The sequence below is a fragment of the Pongo pygmaeus genome, chromosome 16 (assembly GCF_028885625.2).
Source record: "Pongo pygmaeus isolate AG05252 chromosome 16, NHGRI_mPonPyg2-v2.0_pri, whole genome shotgun sequence".
In the NCBI taxonomy this organism is placed as follows: domain Eukaryota; kingdom Metazoa; phylum Chordata; class Mammalia; order Primates; family Hominidae; genus Pongo; species Pongo pygmaeus.
This window is the reverse complement of record NC_072389.2, coordinates 62263548-62280846: the sequence shown is the minus strand read 5'-3', so window position 1 is coordinate 62280846 and position 17299 is coordinate 62263548. Positions and strand designations below refer to the sequence as shown.

Here is a 17299-nt window from a genome sequence, read left to right as displayed (position 1 = left end):
CACTAAAAGCAACTTTGATTTGTTGCTCTTGTAGGGGTATTTCCTCACTTCCAACACCACAGACAAAACATTTCATTTTACCCAAAGTAAAATGAGATAATGCCCATAAATTGCTTATCACAATGCCTAGTATATAATAGGAATTCAATAAACACTAGCTATAATACTGGCTTTATAATGATTTCTAATATAATCATTAGTATTACCGAGAATGCTAATTAGAAGGTACCACAATAATAGCAGCTACCATTTTTGAAGCAGCTTTATAGGAGAAAATACATAGATAACCTTATTTAATCTTCACAAGGATTCTGTAGGTGGGCATTATTACCCACTTTTCACAAATGAAAAAAGTATAGCTCTGATTATTTAAATATCTTGCCTAAGGCCATCCAGCTAGTAAGCTGCAAGTCATCGATTCCAATCCAGTTGTCTGGCTCCTGAGCCCAATTCTTTCCACTACACTATACTGCCTCTCTCACAAAAAGTCAGGAATTCAAGGGCTCTCTCACTGACAAGACTCCAATTAGACTCCACTCCATTTCAATAAGCACAGGTCAAAGAATGACAGGAATTCCCTCCAGTCACCACACAACACATTTGTATACAAGCACAAATGTGCTCCAAATGTCATAATGCATTCCATTCACATACTAATAAAATTTTGTATTGTTACATTAAATAATCAACCAAAGTCACTAATTTTATACATGTAACTCCACCATTAACATCAATCCCTGGCCTGATAATTTATCTCCCTCTGTGTTCATTTCCCTAAGGGAATTCATTAGTTTTAATTATTAACTTGTAGGTACAAAAAACAAAATTTGCATCTCCTAATCAAAAGATATCAAAATGTGGGCAAAAACATATACATACACAAAAAGGTGGTCAGGGCTACATTATTTATCATATCAAAAAGCAAATTAACAAAAATCCATAAAGGTCAAGTAATAAAAGAATGGATTTGTTAAGTTATGCTATATTCATTCCATTTAAGAGCATGCAACTATTTTAAGCCAAGTTAATAACAGGAGAAAATGTTAATGGTAGAAGATTAAGTGAAACAAAAAATAGGACATAAATGAACTAGCTTTGCAAACAGAACTATAAGAAAAAAAGACAAAAAGGAAATAAACAATTTTCTCTGGATAGTGAAATAAAGGTAATTTTTCCCCTTTTGCTTTTTCTGTTCTCCAATTTTCTTTTCAATTATGACTATGTATTAACTTTATATGCAGAAAAAAGATGGTCTTTTTAACCAACATCTTTACCGAGCGTGCTTCCCTCATAAATCTCCAAATTAGCCAGAAGAGTCCCAGGTCATGTGAAATATAAAATGCAAAAAACAATTCAGCATCTTTATTACCTCCAGCACTACTATCCTCCAATTATGTCAGAACTGCAATCTTGAGTCTTACCTACAGAAAGCCAATCCTTCAAATTCTGACAATCCTTTACTTCTGGTATTTTTCCTTCCTATTCCCTACACTAATACCAAATCTAACCCTTCACCAGCTCATGCTAGATTAGCATAAAGGCCTCCAAAGTAAATAAATGCCTTCCTTATTTTAGTGTCTCACCACTAACAATTTACTCCACCACAGCTAACTATGTGCTAGACACTATTCTTGGAACTTTACATGTATTAACTCATTGAACACTCCTAACAACCTTATAAGGATAACGACTATTATTAGTCCTGTTTTATAGATTAAGAAACAGAAGCAGACAAGTAAAGTAACATACCCAAGATCACCCAGCTATTCACTGGTAATTTCTGGATCTGAACACCTGTAGTCCAGCTCCAGATAGTAATATGTAAATATGAGCTCCCCCAGGAATTAAGGAGTGGTGATGAATAAAAACCAGCTTCTCTCTCTCTGAACTGTACAGGCCCTTGGATCAAGCTAAATTCCCATTTCCAGGTCTCTCCTCATGCTATTCCTCAGCTGGAAGACCAGTTCTTCTCTTCCCTAATTCATTGTCCATATCTCCATCACAAGTCAACTCTAAACTCAACATTTTTGAGTTTTCCTTAAGCCATTCCCTGACTCTTCGGCACAGCCTCTTTCTTATGGACTCAATTTAAACTACAATAATGTGTGTTTGTTGACATTTTCTGTGTTAGAGAAGTTTACCTCAGTATTTTACTTCCCATCTAAATAATAAATTTCTCCAATTTTTTTTTTTGAGAGAGTCTCCCTCTGTTACCCAGGCTGCAGTGCCGTGGCACAATCTCGGCTCACTGCAACCTCTGCCTCCTGGGTTCAAGCTATTCTCCTGCCTCAGCCTCCCCAGTAGCTGGGACTACAGGGATGCGCCACAACACCTGACTAATTCTGTGTATTTTTGGTAGAGACAGGGTTTTGCTACGTTGGCCAGGCTGGTCTCCAACTCCTGGCCTCAAGTGATCTGCCCGCCTCAGCGTCCCAAAACGCTCTGATTACAGGCGTGAGCCACCACGCCCAGCGAAATGTCTCCACTTTTTCTGAGCAATGACCTTCTCCATTTCCAGTCTTCCCAAAAACTGCTAGAAGAATGCATAGGTAGATACTAAATAGTTAACTGATAAAAATGAGATACTTATGGCACAACTATTTAACAAAGCAGACTGTCATTCATTAGTCTTTTGAATATATTTAAATGTTTTGTCTTCTCATTATCTTCCCTAAACACAAACAATTTAGATTAGCAATTTCAACATTCCCATCCATAAACATACTTTCAAGTGATACCCAAAAGCAGTCTTATTAAATGATCTTTTAAAAAGGCATTCCACACATTGTCCACAAATAGCACTTTTTTTTCTTTTTCAGGAGAGCCTTTCTACTAGTGTTACTTTTACTTTCTTTCAGCAAGATTACCCAAGTCTTTGACAACACTAGGCAGGCAGTGACATTCCAGGAAAGACTACCAATTGTTTAAGAGCAGAAAAGACTATATGGCTTTAATAAGAGAGCATTATTTATTGCCCAATTAAGTATAAAATTTGAAAGTCGTTTATAGTCAAGGCTGGATATCTTCATCTTTATCTTCCCATTTCAAAAGGCTTGTTTAAAAACTCAAAGATATAGCAAAGGATACCTTGAAGACAGAAACTTGAATTTGTGTTTAAATGGCTAATGAAAACACAGTAATTGTAGGTATGCCTCACTATATATAATAAACAAGCCCCTAAAATGTTGTGATCTAATCAAATTGTTTTTCAAATCCATTATAAGCAACGACTATGGGATGGGGGGGAACACCATTTGTGGGTTTTTTTGTTTTTGGAGACAGAGTCTCTGTTGCCAAGACTGGAGTGCAGTGGCGCCATCTCAGGTCACTGCAACCTCTGCCTCCCGGGTTCAAGCTATTATCCCACCCCAGCCTCCTGAGTAGCTGGGATTACAGGTGCCCACCACCACGCCCAGCAAGTTTTCGTATTATTAGTAGAAACAGGGTTTCACCATGTTGGCCAGGCTGGTCTCAATCTCCTGACCTCATGTGACCCACCCACCTCGGCCTCCCAAAGTGCTGGGATTACAGGCATGAGCCACCACACCCGACCTTGTTTTTCAATTGTTCAGAATTATCCTGAAAAGTATACAATACTCATGGTTGTAATCTTCTCTCTAATTTTTATGTTTTCCAAGTTTGAGTTTTCATACACAGGTTTTCTCTAAAAGACTCACTTGCTACCTTTTACCTTAAATGAGCAACTTAATAGCAGACCATATTTGTCCTAAAATATATTTTTCCCCACACACCTGCTGACTCTGTGGTTACTCTCATTAATCACTACAGCTTACCTGAAGCAAATGTCTAATATGGCTCAATATTAACAAGTATGTATTTACTACAAATTATAGCTATTATAAATTTCAACACTAATATGTACATAATATGAACCACACCCTACTCATAACCTTAAAATACCTTAAGTGAAAGGTCAAACCTGGTTTCCTCTCTAAAATCACCATTCCTACTTCTATTACAGTTCAGTAAAAACCTACAGTGGTACAATTTTGGTTTTCTCTTGATTTTGTTCTTGATATGTTCAAGTAATGCTATGGCAATGTGAAAAGCTTACTCCACGTTTAACAGGGTAAGAAGGCATTTAGTAATCTTACCATTTTTTAAAATTACTTGAAAAGTGGATGCAGTTACAAAAGGCCAACACCAAGAATCCCTGTGGTGACAGAACAGTTTTTGTATCTTGACTGTATCACTATCAATAACCTAGTTGTGATACTGTACTAATTTTTCTAGGTGCTACTATTGCAGGAAACTGGGTAAAGGGTATATAGAATCTCTGTATAGTTTCTTACAACTGCATATGAATCTACAACTATCTAAAAATAGAAATACTGAAGAGTAATTTAATGAGAATTCATTTTTCTGGCCCTATGTCAATATTTTCAAAAAGCCTATAAGTACATCTAAAAATAACCCCCTGCCCCACCAAAAAAGATCAGTAACTGAAAAATGAAAAACTGTATTCCTTTTTAACAATTAAGAGTCAGAAAATACTTCCTATAATTATCTCTGAAAATTTTGGGCAAAAAGAAACTATACTGTTACAAAAGTCTGAATTCGATAAGAAAAAGTGAAGCTTTACATAATAGTTAAAATGACATTCTAGATAGAAATACCAGAGGGATGCTCAATATCTACAGATGGCTTACAAAATGACAACATCCCTTACTACTTGGATTCAAAAACAAAGGAAATTTTCAGGTATCATACAAACAATCTACTAAAAACTAACCCAAAATCACAATCTAGACATATACACTCAAACCCCGAAGTTGAGGACATGGATTTAAACATCTGAACCATTTCCATTTTGTCAATCCTTTTAACAAACTTTCCTTCTATACACTGCCCTTTCTTTCTATACACTGCCCTAATTAAAGTGCCTGACCTTTCACTCCTACAGAAAGAAAAGCTTCTCTCAAGGTCACTTTAGGAACACTTCACAGAGCCTATCATACCAAGTGAACAAATTCACTCCCACCATAATGTGAAGAAAATTTTAACACCCTGATGAAGGAATAACATAACAGATCCTCAAGACAAATTAGTAGTAGTAAACACACCTTTATCTTTTCCACAGTGACTTCTGACACTCAAATAACTCACCTATCATGAGTTATTTGTTTTGCTTCAGGAATAAGATTAAAGATAACATCACATACTATAGTATATATTCTTTCAGCTAAAAAAGTTTCTGAAGTATTATATATCGTTTCTCAAAAACAGCCCACTGTGAAATTGAGTCTTCCTCAAAAAGGACAAACAAGAAAGGAAATTACAATACCCGATTATAAACTCTAGTTTTCATAAGTCAAACGGCATGAGGTTTTTATAAATGTTACTCCAAAGACAAAACAGAAAACAAAATACCCTAATCTTTACTATGGCAGCTCTTCAAAAGGAAAGTCAGATCTTTAGCTCCTTAATAGCTGCAAATACATAGGCATTAGAGTGTATTACATAATACCCTTTGAAATCAGGGCAGAAGATTATTCAAATGTCAATAAGGTACATAAATATAAAATATATAAGTAAAATAATGTTACTATACTAATTTCTTTTAGACATTCCCTTTAAGAAATGGCCACAGAAAAATTATATCTACCGGTACATCTTGATTTGAAAAAAAATCACATGCCATTTTCTCTTCCCCAAATTCAAATCCATTCACTAATTAAAAGTCACAGCTTTTTTATTACAACTTTTTGTAGCATTTAAGACAAAACACACAGATAAATATTGCTAAGTCCACTGAATACAGGTGTATAAGTTCAAACCTTTCAATGGATAACAAATCTAACTTTTAAAACTAAAAGTTCCTACTCCAAATAATCAAATATGGTGACCATTCGCAATGTAGAAAAATAATTTTTTCTTTGTGTAATGCAACGTACTGAATGAAGTCCAAAAATTGCTACAATGCCACGCTTACAATCCATATCCCAGTTCACATATACACTTTTTAATTTCACAGACTACATAAATCCTTCTTAAGTTTAAAAAGTGAAATAAATGTAATTGCCTTCATTCTAAAAATAGAATGTACTTCTAATAGCAAGTTCCTGGAGTTCATGTTATTGTATCAGTGAGTGTCCAGTTATATATATTTACCACAATTTAAGCTGGAACAGTAGGCAACAGTAATATCAAGACTCATTCTTAAAAAATACTAAGCATCATTTACTATGTATTAGTGAAAGTAAATTTGAAGGTTCCTGAAAATGAATTATTAGTTGCAAAAATGAGATGTATCAACACCAGTAAAGAAATACAGCCATCTCCTACAACTTTGAAATTATTAAATTTTCTCCCCCCTCCCCAAAAAGTAACAATTTTCAAATGATTACCAATAAAAGGAAGGAGGTGAGAGAAGAGTTGGGACTTGCCTATCGTTTCATGATGTCCTTTTGATCAGGAATAATACTAGTCTTTAACCTACTTAAAATCCAAAAAATGCCTTCATTTCACTTACTTAAGATGATTAAGGACACGCTATACTTTCCCCACAAGCTCTAATTTCATAATTAAAAATGAATTTTAATAAATTAGTATACAATTTTTAAAAACAAACTTTTTAGAATGTAAAGTGGAATAAAGTGTTTAGGTGGTTATGAAATTAACCTTATTTTCTGATGTTTTATTCTCACAGTATTTTAAGAAATCAACTATCATTTTACCAGGGGAAATAAAAAGCACCCATCAAAGAGGAATTACTGAGTTTCAGCCTAGAGATTTGACAGTTGGTTTTCTTAAGATGATGCTGTCATGGCTTTAGGTATTTTTTTCATCTCTGAGCACAAAGAAATAAATTTAAATTAAATAAAAAGTTACAGCTTTTGCACACTGGAATGAACCTTCCTTCTAAAATATTTTAAAATTATGAGTTTTTAAAAGTTAAAAAAAGAAAAAATGCATACTTAAGAAAAATGGGATAAATGTTTTAAAATGGAGCACAGTAGTCATAAATGTATTGAAAGTAAATTTAAAGACAAGATCATTAGTGTGTAGATCTACTTTAACTTACTCCAAACATTATCATAATGTAATCTGGATATAGGATAGAATTCAGTCATCTAATATGTATCATTTAAAAATAAATCTAAGTTTCTATTCATTTTGAAAATTTACCCAACATTTTAAATAATTGTAAACGAAACTGATTTCCTACAGATTTCTGAGGGAACTGTCATCTTTTAAAATAAATCTTACTAATTATCACTTGACTCAATTCCACCTTTTATATACATATATTCAATAATATTTAAATGTTATGCTTTCTATTTTTCTACTAAAATGTATCACACCACCAAAATATGAGTCTTTAGTTTAAGACATCATCTTACCTGATCCACTGAATTGACTGCTTCCCAGTGTAGTTGGTCTAGTTTTCCCACTATTAACAGGTGGGGAAAACATCTGCAAAATAACCCAAATATATCTGTTAGTCCTGAAATTCTCCTAGATTCCTTGCAAACAAAAGTCCACCAAAAGTCATCCATCAGTTATTAAATTTGAGAGGGAAGTTAAAATACAATTGGAGATACATTCAGATCCAGAGAGGCAAATACACTGAATGATACTATTTCCTAATTAATTGGAAATAATGGTTACATTTTGTTCTGAAAACCCGATCATTTACATGGAAGAGTCCAAGATTATTAAGTTTAAACAGTATAGTATTACCCATGATCTTTACTGCGGAACTAAGTGAATTTCATTACATTTACATCTTAATATACACATACAGTCAGAATTATGGCCAATTAAATTACTACATACAGTAAGGATTATAACTGAATTGTATAAAGCAGGTATAGGTGCTGCCTCCTAACAGCAGTTAATAAAGGAATTAAACCCATTAAAAATAAAAGCAGTGGGCCCTTAGGTTTCAGTTGATGTTTTTAAGTCATTTCCCATGTTAAGAACATAATACACACACACACACACACACACACACGTGTGTGTGTGTATGTATAAAAGTACTCTGCTTCAGAAGGCTGGTAATTCTAGCTGTGGACTACTTTTCTTGTCGCTGACATCTTTCAGGTACCATAAACTACATCTGATACTGGAGAGTAAAATGGTGAGGAGTGCTGAAGAAAAAAAACCACACTTTTTCATATAAAGTCCAAGATCCCCAATAATCATCGGGGTGGGAGGGTGACTCAACCAAAGGTCATAATTACATTGTTCTCCTTTTAACCGGTTAAATCAAATGACACCTCTGGTATTAAAGTTTTAAATGTGCAAGTCTAGACATTACATCAAAGTTCAGGTGTCCAACTTGGGGGAGCTGGACTCCAGCCCTGCGAACTACTGCTCAAGCAGAAAGCAGATGGAGTTCACGCTGCCTAGTCTCCACGTTGCTTCCCCCACCCTTTATTTTAAAAAAACAAACAAACAAAAACCTCAGCAGAACCCCAAGATGCCGTGGAAAGCTCTCATACCGCACTGAAGTCCAGCAGGTCGCTCAGCTCCTTGTCGGTCCCTATAGCGGCCATGCGTTGTTGCTGGGGATTCATCTTCGGCCACTTCTAGCAGGTCCTAGGGCAGAGGAAACGGGCTCAACGAGAGACCACCGAGGCCCAAAGTGTGTGAGGGGACAGACAGAGGTACTGGGGAAGATTACGGAAGAGCGCTAGGGGCGCCGGGATGACTTCCAGGACCCCGACTCGCTCCCACCGCGGCGCGAGCAGGAGGCGGGAGGGCTCAGTGCCCGCGCCGGGTCCCGGAATCCAAGCTTTCCTCGGCGCGGCCCGAGACCGACGCGGCGGCTCCCGCAACTCGCCGCCTCTCCCCTAAGTTTCCGAGCCAGTCTCTGCCCCCTCCTCGGCGCCCCCTGCTCCGCGCCGCCGCCGGGTGCTCCGCGCGCCGGGCCCGGCCGCGGCTGGGGTCTCGAGGAGCGGGGTGAGGGGCAATTCGGCGTCCAGAGAGCGGAGCGGCGGCGAGCGGAGATGCGAAGTGACTCACTCGCTCGGCAACAATAGAACTGACAAGTTGCAGGGAACGCGCCGCTCGCAGGCCCGCGTCTGCGGCCGCCGCCGCCCGGACGTCCCCGGCGGGCCCAGGGGGTCGGAAAGCACCCCCAGCTCATCCAAGGGGCGTTTTTAAACAGAAAACAGAAACGCCGACAACTACTCTCCCTCTGGTCCGGCGTCCTCCTCCCCAGGCTCGGCCTCCTCCCACTTTTGCTGCCCTGCCCCGGACCTGCCGAACAATGAGCCTGGCTCCGCGGCCGAAGCCGCCCGATCTCCCGCGCGCCCCGGAGCCTGGGCGCCGGCCCGAGTCGAGCGCCGAACGGGGCGCACAGGCCGAGCGCGCCGCCAGCGGGCCTGAGCGCCCGCGACTCGAGCCTCCGCCCCCACTCCGCTCCCCAACTTGGAGGGGACCCCGGGTTTGGCACTGTACAAAGGGGCGCGGAGTTGAGGCGGGGGACGGGGGCGCCCCCGCTCCAACAGGGACGCGGCGGCGCCCCGCAGCCCCCAGCCCCGCCGCGCCGCGCCGCCCTCCTCCCGCTCGCTAGCCCGCAATTACCTGCCGCCCCGTCTCCGCATCCAACCACCCCGATTAAAGTTCACTTTGGCCGGGAGAACGGGCTTGGGCTTCACCTTGCACCGCCCAGCGGCTCGGTTCACTTTGCCCCGCACGAGCTCTCGGGTCTGGGAGGGGGAGGCGGCTTTCGGGCCTGGCCGCCCCTTCCTCCCGGGGCGGGCTGTCGGTCCCCCCGAATAGAACTTGTGGGTCTCCTTAGGCGGACATTTTTTTTCGCTGAGGCAGCCTCACCACCGCGCTCGGCTCGCCTCCGGATCCCTCCGCGCCGGGAAGAGCCGCGAGTTAACCCTTCCCTCCCCGGCCCGCTCCGCCGCCTAGGAAGTGGGGCCGGCAGAGGGGGCGGGGAGGAGCCGGAGGGGACTGGGAGGAGCCGCACCGCGGCGGGTGGACAAAGCCCGCGGTCGGGTGAGGCGGCACGGAGTTGGGGCCGGTGGGGAGGGGCATGAGGCGCTCGCAGGCACCTCGAGAAGCAGGCCCCGACCGCTCGCCGAGGAACCCTCGTCCGGGCCTCCTGGGAGCGGGGCGGCAGGCACCGTGGCGCCTCCTCGCGTTGGTCTTGCTGGTTCTCGGCCCCCGAAGCGGAGCGACGGAGACACAGCTGTGGAAGCATCTGGATCCGCTGCCCAGGTCCCCGAGCTTCCCGGAACCCGAGGCCGCAGAACACTGAAGGCTGCCATTCCCGAGTAGGTCACGCTGGACGCCACCCTAAGCTGGGCCCAGAGGCTCCCGTCCAGGAGGGCTGCAGTCAGCGCAGACACTGCGCGTGTGGGGACGAGAGACCCAGCCTCCTCGGCCGTTCCGGGAGTAGGCGCGGCCGGTCAGATTCGATGCAGAGCCGAATGCAGGAGAAAGGGCAAAATGTCCCTCAAACCAGACAAAGCCGTGTGAGGTTCAGGTTCTCAAATACCCCACTCACCCGGACCCCACATCTCCAATCACCTCCTCCCACCCAAATCCCATTCGGAGCCACCGAATTGCACGTGGAACGAGTTCTTGGGAATGGATCAAGCCAGTCTCTTCATCTAAGGGAGACAGCCCAGGGTGGCTTTGTCACACAGCCACTGTGTTGTGCACAAGTTCTGACCTTGGCCTCAAAGAAGCCCCAGAGTAGAAAGAAGACAAAATAAACCCCAGTTCTTCGATTCTGGGCTGAAGTGAGATTTTCTTGAATGGCAGCCAGTGTTTTGCCTCTTAGGTAAGTGAGTGCAGTAAAGACCGGTAAGGCCCAAGCAGAAGAAACACTGAGGAAAGAAGACACTTCCAAAGTAACAAATGGGAGGAAGCAGCCAATGCCCGAGGACAACATGGCAAGAAGGAGCCTTTGGATTCCGGACTGGGATGGAAAGAGGTAGATTCAGCTACCATATGCCATTACTGTAGTTAGTACAGTTGTCTCTGTATCCGTGGGATTGGTTCCCGGACTCTGGATTTTCTAAGATGTTCAAGTCTCTTACATAAAAATGGTGTATTTTCCCATATACTTTAAATCATCTCTAGATTACTTATAAAACCTAATACAATGCAAATGCCATGTAAATAGTTGTTAAGGTGTATTTAGGAAATAATCATCCAAAGCAATCTCTATCTTTTCAGTACATTTTCAGGCTGTATTTTAGGCTCTATATTTTCATGTATTTTCAGGCCTGGTAAGCCTAACTACATTTTTTGTTTTCAATTGGTTGAATCCCAGAATTTGGAAACCCCAGATACGGAGGGCGGACGGTACAACCGGAGCTGTCAGGTGGATTTCCAAGGCTTTGCATTGGCTATACCTGAAACTTATGACAGATCCTTTGGTGGCCTAGACTCCCCAATATCCATTCTTCCTTATCTTGGTAAAGAAGCCCAGTTCTTAGTCACATCCCTGCTCTGCCTACTTACAGGGGCATGTGGTCCCAATCTAAGCAACGTAGCATAATTCCAACCTAAATCAGCATAATCCCATTCCCTGCCACAGTTATTGGCTGGCAATGAGCGTAACATATTTGGGCCAATGAGAGGAGCAATTTCCTGGTCTTTGTTGGGAAAAGTTTTTCTTTCATTTTCTGAGAGCGCTTCAGAGGCAACCCATTCTTTCTGCATGTCCTCAAAGAAACAGGTCCCCTGGATGGTGGGTAGCCATCTTCCAAACACAACTCTAGCCGGGTTAAAATAAAGTGAACATCAAGAAAACAAACATGCATAGAGATCTGATCTTTGGCGACTTTCTTTTTTTTTTTTTTTTTGAGATGTAGTCTGGCTCTGTCACCAGGCTGGAGTGTGGTGGCAGGATCTCAGCTCACTGCAACCTCCGCCTCCCAGATTCAAGCGATTCTCCTGCCTCAGCCTCCCAAGTAGCAGGGATTATAGGCGCTTGCCACCATGCCAAACTAATTTTTTATTTTTTTAATCGAGTCATGGTTTCACCATGTTGGCCAGGCTGGTCTTGAATTCCTGACCTCAAGTGATATGCCCTCCTCAGGCTCCCAAAGGGCTGGGATTACAGGCATGAGCCACTCCGCCTGGCTTTGGTGACATTTTTGAGGCTCTGAATCAAGCAACTTCTGAACTCAGGTCTATCTTCACTGATTAGACCAATAGGATTCGAATTTTCTGTTGTCTGTAATCTAGTGTGGCCTACACAGTACCACCCCAATGACCATTTTTTTAGTAGCAAAGACATAAACGTCAGGTAGGAAGGCTGATTAGATAATTTTTAAGGCCCCATTCCCATGTGTTTTAGTTCATTTTCTCCTACTGCTAACAGAATACCATAGACTGAGTGATTTATAAAGTGATTTATAAAAAAGTTTATTTGGCTGATGGTTCTGGAGCCTGGTAAGTCTAAGAGCGTGGCACTGGCATCTCTAGAGGGCCTTCTTGCTGTGTTATCCCATGTAGAAGGGCAAGTGAGCACCCACAATAGAGAGTAATCTGTTCCTGAGGGCTCTACCCTCTTAGAAGTTCCTCTTAAAGGTCCCACTTCTCAACACTGTTGCATTGGGGGTTAAGTTTTCAACACATGAACTTTTGGGAGACACATTCAAACCATAGCACTGTGATAAGATTCTATGGCTCCATGGTAAAACTGGAGAGAAATCTTGCAGAAGGAGAAGGTATGTGATCCCACATGTTGGGTTCATGCTGTTTTCAAGATTCTCTTCTCATCCTGGTCACACAACTAGTGCAGAGGAAGAATATCTGTCTGCTCAAACCTTCAGTGGTAGGGGCTCCCTCATTACTTAGGGACTGATTGGTGAAGTTTTTCATATCTATTATGGCGCATATAGTTTTACTTTATAATTTATTTTCCTTATTAGATTGTGAACCCCTTGAAGGTTCGGACCGACATGCATCTGTCAGTACCATGCACCTAATGTAGTGTCAAGAGCATAGTAGACCCAAGAAGGAGGAGCTGGAATTAAAGCTATCATTCATTTGACATTATAACATGAAATTATTTTTCGTAATATAACCTTTGCTTGTGTCGTTTTTAATAAGAGAAAATGATTCCCACCAGTGAATCTCCTATAATAGCTCTGACTTATATGGAAGACAAAAAGAATATAAAAGGTGGAGTTTTGTATCACTTATAACTCATTTCTGGGCCTTTGCTGACCCATCTAGATAGGGCCAGAAGCCTTTATTGAAAAGCTCAGAGAGAAACAACTAAGTAATACAAATTCAGTGTTAATTAATAGTACTATTTCTGTAGTATAAGTTAATCCCTATCAATAAATTAATATTGAAAAGTATTTAATGTGCATTTCTTACATGCCGGGCATGGTGTTAAATGTTTCAGGACAGAAAGTCTAAAACCCATACTGCTCTCAAGAAAGTTACAATCTAATAGATTTTTTTTTTTTTGAGTCAGAGTCTCACTCTATTGCCCAGATTAAAGTGCTGTGGCACAATCTCAGCTCACTGCACGTTTGCCTCCTGGGATCAGGTGATCCTCCCACCTCAGCCTCTGAAATACCTGAGACTACATGTGCATGCCACCACGCCTGGCTAATTTTTAAATTTTTCTTTGTAGAGACAAGGTATCACTATATAGCCCAGGCTGGTCTCAAACTCCTGGGCTCAAGTGCTCCTCTCACCTCAGCCTCCCAAAGTGCTGGGATTATGGGCATGAGCCACCATGCCCAGCAATCTAATAGAGCTTAGTTCACTGTCTATTCACTGTAATCCACTACTGAACAGACACAGGAATTCTGTCAACATGGTTTTAGCCTCCCCCCACACACAACACACACACTTCATCCTTGAACACACATATACATATCAAGGACACCAGAGTTGCCCAGAGAAACCTTTAGAGTCAAAAGGAAAAGTAGCCAAAGCAATGGGCTTTTTGCTTCCTTGGCAGATTGACTTAACCTTGGCCCCTTTTTAGAAGACAAGTATTCTCGGAAGCTAAGAGGAGAAGGAGAGAGAGAAGAGAATCAAGTCAGGTGTTTAGTGGGGGTAGTAAATTACTCTCTGGATGAAGTGACTGGCCTCCTAACGTTATCCACTAAGATCCAAGGTTGATGGCTAGTAGACCGTATGGTAGCTTTCTGCTCTGTAGGAGAATAACTGGCCAGGTGCAGTGGCTTACGCCCATAATCCCAACACTTTGAGAGGCAGAGGCTGGCGGACTGCTTGAGCCCAGGAGTTTCAGACCAGCCTGGGCAATATGGAGAAACCCTGTCTCTACAAAAAATAGCTAGGCATGGTGGCGTGCGCCTGTAGTCCCAGCTACTTGGGAGGCTGAGGCAGGAGGATTGCTTGAGCCCGGGAGGCGGAGGCTGCAGTGAGCCAAGATTGCACCATTGCACTCCAGCCTGGGCAATGGGAATGAAACCCTGTCTCAGAAAAGAGAAAAGGAGAGTAACTGTCCCCTTGTGACTAACAGGGACAATTTATGTAACAGTGAGTTTAATAAGTAGTATCCTCAGTTCATGGCACTACCATCACTGATGAACTAAAAGCCAAGACTTTTTACTCTCTCAGGAGCCACTAATGGCCAACCATCTACTCTCCGCATTCTTTTCCACCAGCCAGCAAGAACCTCCCACTTTTGTGGTATTTCCTGATAGAGATTTCGTCTTTTCTCTCTGAATGTTGTTAGATAAAAATAGTTCTCTACTCCTTGCTAATATCATTTTTATCCACCATTTAAGACACTTAGATATCTTATATGAATGCTATATTCAGATATGAGGACATGCCCCCCCCATTGTCACTCAATATCTTTTACACTCAGTATCTTTTTCCCCTTCAGAATCTCTTCTTTCATATTTTATAAAAACACACATTTACACCAAAATCGAGACAAATTCAGAGGCCAGGAAAGGAAAAAAACTGCTAAACAATCTAGAGCATCAAACTTAGAGAGATATTTCCATTTTTTTAAACTTAGTAGAGTTAATCAGAAAAAATGAATAATAACCTTTTTCCATATTTCTGTGTGTATCTTGGTACAGTGCCTAGCAAGTAGTAAATGCTCAAAAAACATGTGTTGAGAAATGAATTGTTATTCACTTCTAGGTAGAGATGGCAGTTGAACACATGCTCCAAATTTTGTTCCTTCCCAAAAAACATGTGTTGAGAAATGAATTGTTATTCACTTCTAGGTAGAGATGGCAGTTGAACACATGCTCCAAATTTTGTTCCTTCCCAAAACCACACTAAGACATCAGTAATGAAATTTTCAAAACAATTTTTTGTTTTTCAGACAGGATTTTGCTCTGTCGCCCAGGCTAGAGTACAGTAGTGCAGTCACGGCTCACTGCAGCCTCGACATCGTGGGCTCAAGGAATCCTCCAACCTCAGCCTCCCGAGTAGCTAGGATCACAGGCGCACACCACCATACCCAGCTAATTTTTGTATTTTTTTGTAGAGACAGAGTTTCACCATGTTGCCCAGGCTGGTCTCAAACTCCTGGGCTCAGGTGATCCGCCTGCCTCAGCCTCCCTAAGTGCTGGAATTACAGGCGTGAGCCACTGCACCTGGTCTCCCAAATTTTTTCTTTGTTTGTTTTTTTGTTATTTGTTTTAGACGGTGTCACGCTCTGTTGCAGGCTGGAGTGTAATGGCGCGATCTTGGCTCACTGCAACCTCCACCTCCCAAGTTCAAGCGATTATCATGTCCCAGCCTCCTGAATAGCTGAGATTATAGGCGCCCGCCACCACGCCCGTCTAATTTTTTGTATTTTTAATAGAGACGGGGTTTTGCCATGTTGTCCAGGTTGGTCATGAACTCCTGACCTCAGGTGATCTGCCCACCTCGGCTTCCCAAAGTGCTGGGATTGCCGGTGTGAGCCACTGCGCCCAGCCATATTGGGTACCTTTTTAAGGAAGGAATGCCTGACTCGTGTGCTTGTAATAGCATGATGGAAGTCAGCTTACATATTTAGAGATTTGTGTAGGCTACTCCCACAGATTAAGGATTATTTCCAAAATAGATACTAAGAAAAAAATAAAAAAGCAAAGAATACTTACCACATCAAAGCACATGAATAAATCCTCCCTTTTGCCAGTAAAGTAAAACTTGTACAGACTAAAAACTTAGGTATTTGGTGACTTACCAGTCATATGATCAGAGTAGGGAAAGCATAGCTGTTGTTAAAAGAATTGTTGGATGCAGTGGCTCATGCCTGTGATTCCAGCACTTTGGGAGGCTGAGGTGGGTGAATGGCTTGGGCCCAGGAGTTCAAGACCAGCCTAAGAAACAGGGAAACCCTGTCTCTACAAAAAATTTAAAAATCAGCTGGGCATGATGGCAGATGCCTGTAGTCCCAGCTACTCAGGAGACTGAGGCAGGAGAATCGCTTGAGCATGTCCTTTAATACCACAAAAAAGTCCTTTAATGTAGTATGGTTGTTTAACATAGTGGCCCACACCTGTAATCCCAGTACTTTGGGAGGCCAAGGGGAGGATTGCTTGAGCCCACGAGTTCGAAACCAGCCTGGGCAACATGGCAAGACCCCATCTCTACAAAAAAATTTAAAAAATTAGCTGGTTATGGTAGCATGCACCTGTGGTTGCAGGTATCTGGGAGGCTGAGGCGAGAGGATTGCTTGAGCCCAGAAGGTTGAGTCTGAGCTGTGTTTGCACTATTGCAGTCTGCCCTGGGTGACAGAGTGAGACTTTGTCTCAAAAAAAAAAAAAAAAAAAAGTTGTTTAAAAAGATGATGGTCGTTCATCATCTTGGACTGTGACAAATATCCACTACCATTCGTTTGGTTGTAAAGGTAGTCAGTAGAAAGTTATGAATGATGATTTAATTTAATTTTTCAAAAGCTTGAGTCCTTATAAATTCAGCTGCTATTTTGTAGACTCCTGACTGCCTCTGGCATTAATTTATTCTTTCAGTTTTTCATCAATTGAATAAATATATATTAAGTACATACTTTGTGCCAGAACTGTCTTCTATGCTTGGACTATACTAATGAAAAACTAGAAAAAAAGGAAAAAAAAATCCTGTCTCCATGGAGCTTACATTCTAATGGGTTGTCTTCAGTCCCTGTTGGTACTTGACATCAGTTTTCAAACTTTTAAATTCCAAACAAGGACAGGTTAAATGGGTAGAGCAGAATAAGAAATCTAGTCTTTTTTCAGATTTAGAATACAGTTCTATTTGTTGGCTTAGTTCCTAGGCACCTGCCTTTTCTTTTCTTTTTCTTTTTTTTTTTTTTTTTTTTTTGACACAGAGTCCCACTCTGTCACCCAGGCTGGAGTGCAGTGGTGCAGTCTCGGCTCAC

The 17299-nt window shown here is 41.8% G+C and overlaps 1 protein-coding gene across 10 annotated transcripts in view; it reads right to left on the bottom strand.

The window, feature by feature from the left end:
- The window catches only part of TCF12 (transcription factor 12), a 374951-nt gene extending 364617 nt beyond the window's left edge, over positions 1 to 10334 (bottom strand). For 3 of the 10 annotated variants that reach the window (XM_054451936.2, XM_063652650.1, XM_063652651.1), the window contains exons 1-3: positions 9630 to 9819; positions 8469 to 8565; positions 7365 to 7437 (exon numbers count right to left, since the gene is read on the bottom strand). In XM_054451936.2, the coding sequence (XP_054307911.1) occupies positions 7365 to 7437; positions 8469 to 8543 (148 nt within the window). In that variant the 5' untranslated portion in view covers positions 8544 to 8565; positions 9630 to 9819. Of the gene's footprint in view, positions 1 to 7364; positions 7438 to 8468; positions 8566 to 9228; positions 9363 to 9555 lie in introns of those variants that run through there. The other 7 variants (XM_054451935.2, XM_054451938.2, XM_054451937.2 and 4 more) reach the window with 5 other exon arrangements.
- Between the last annotated feature and the right edge of the window lie 6965 nt (positions 10335 to 17299).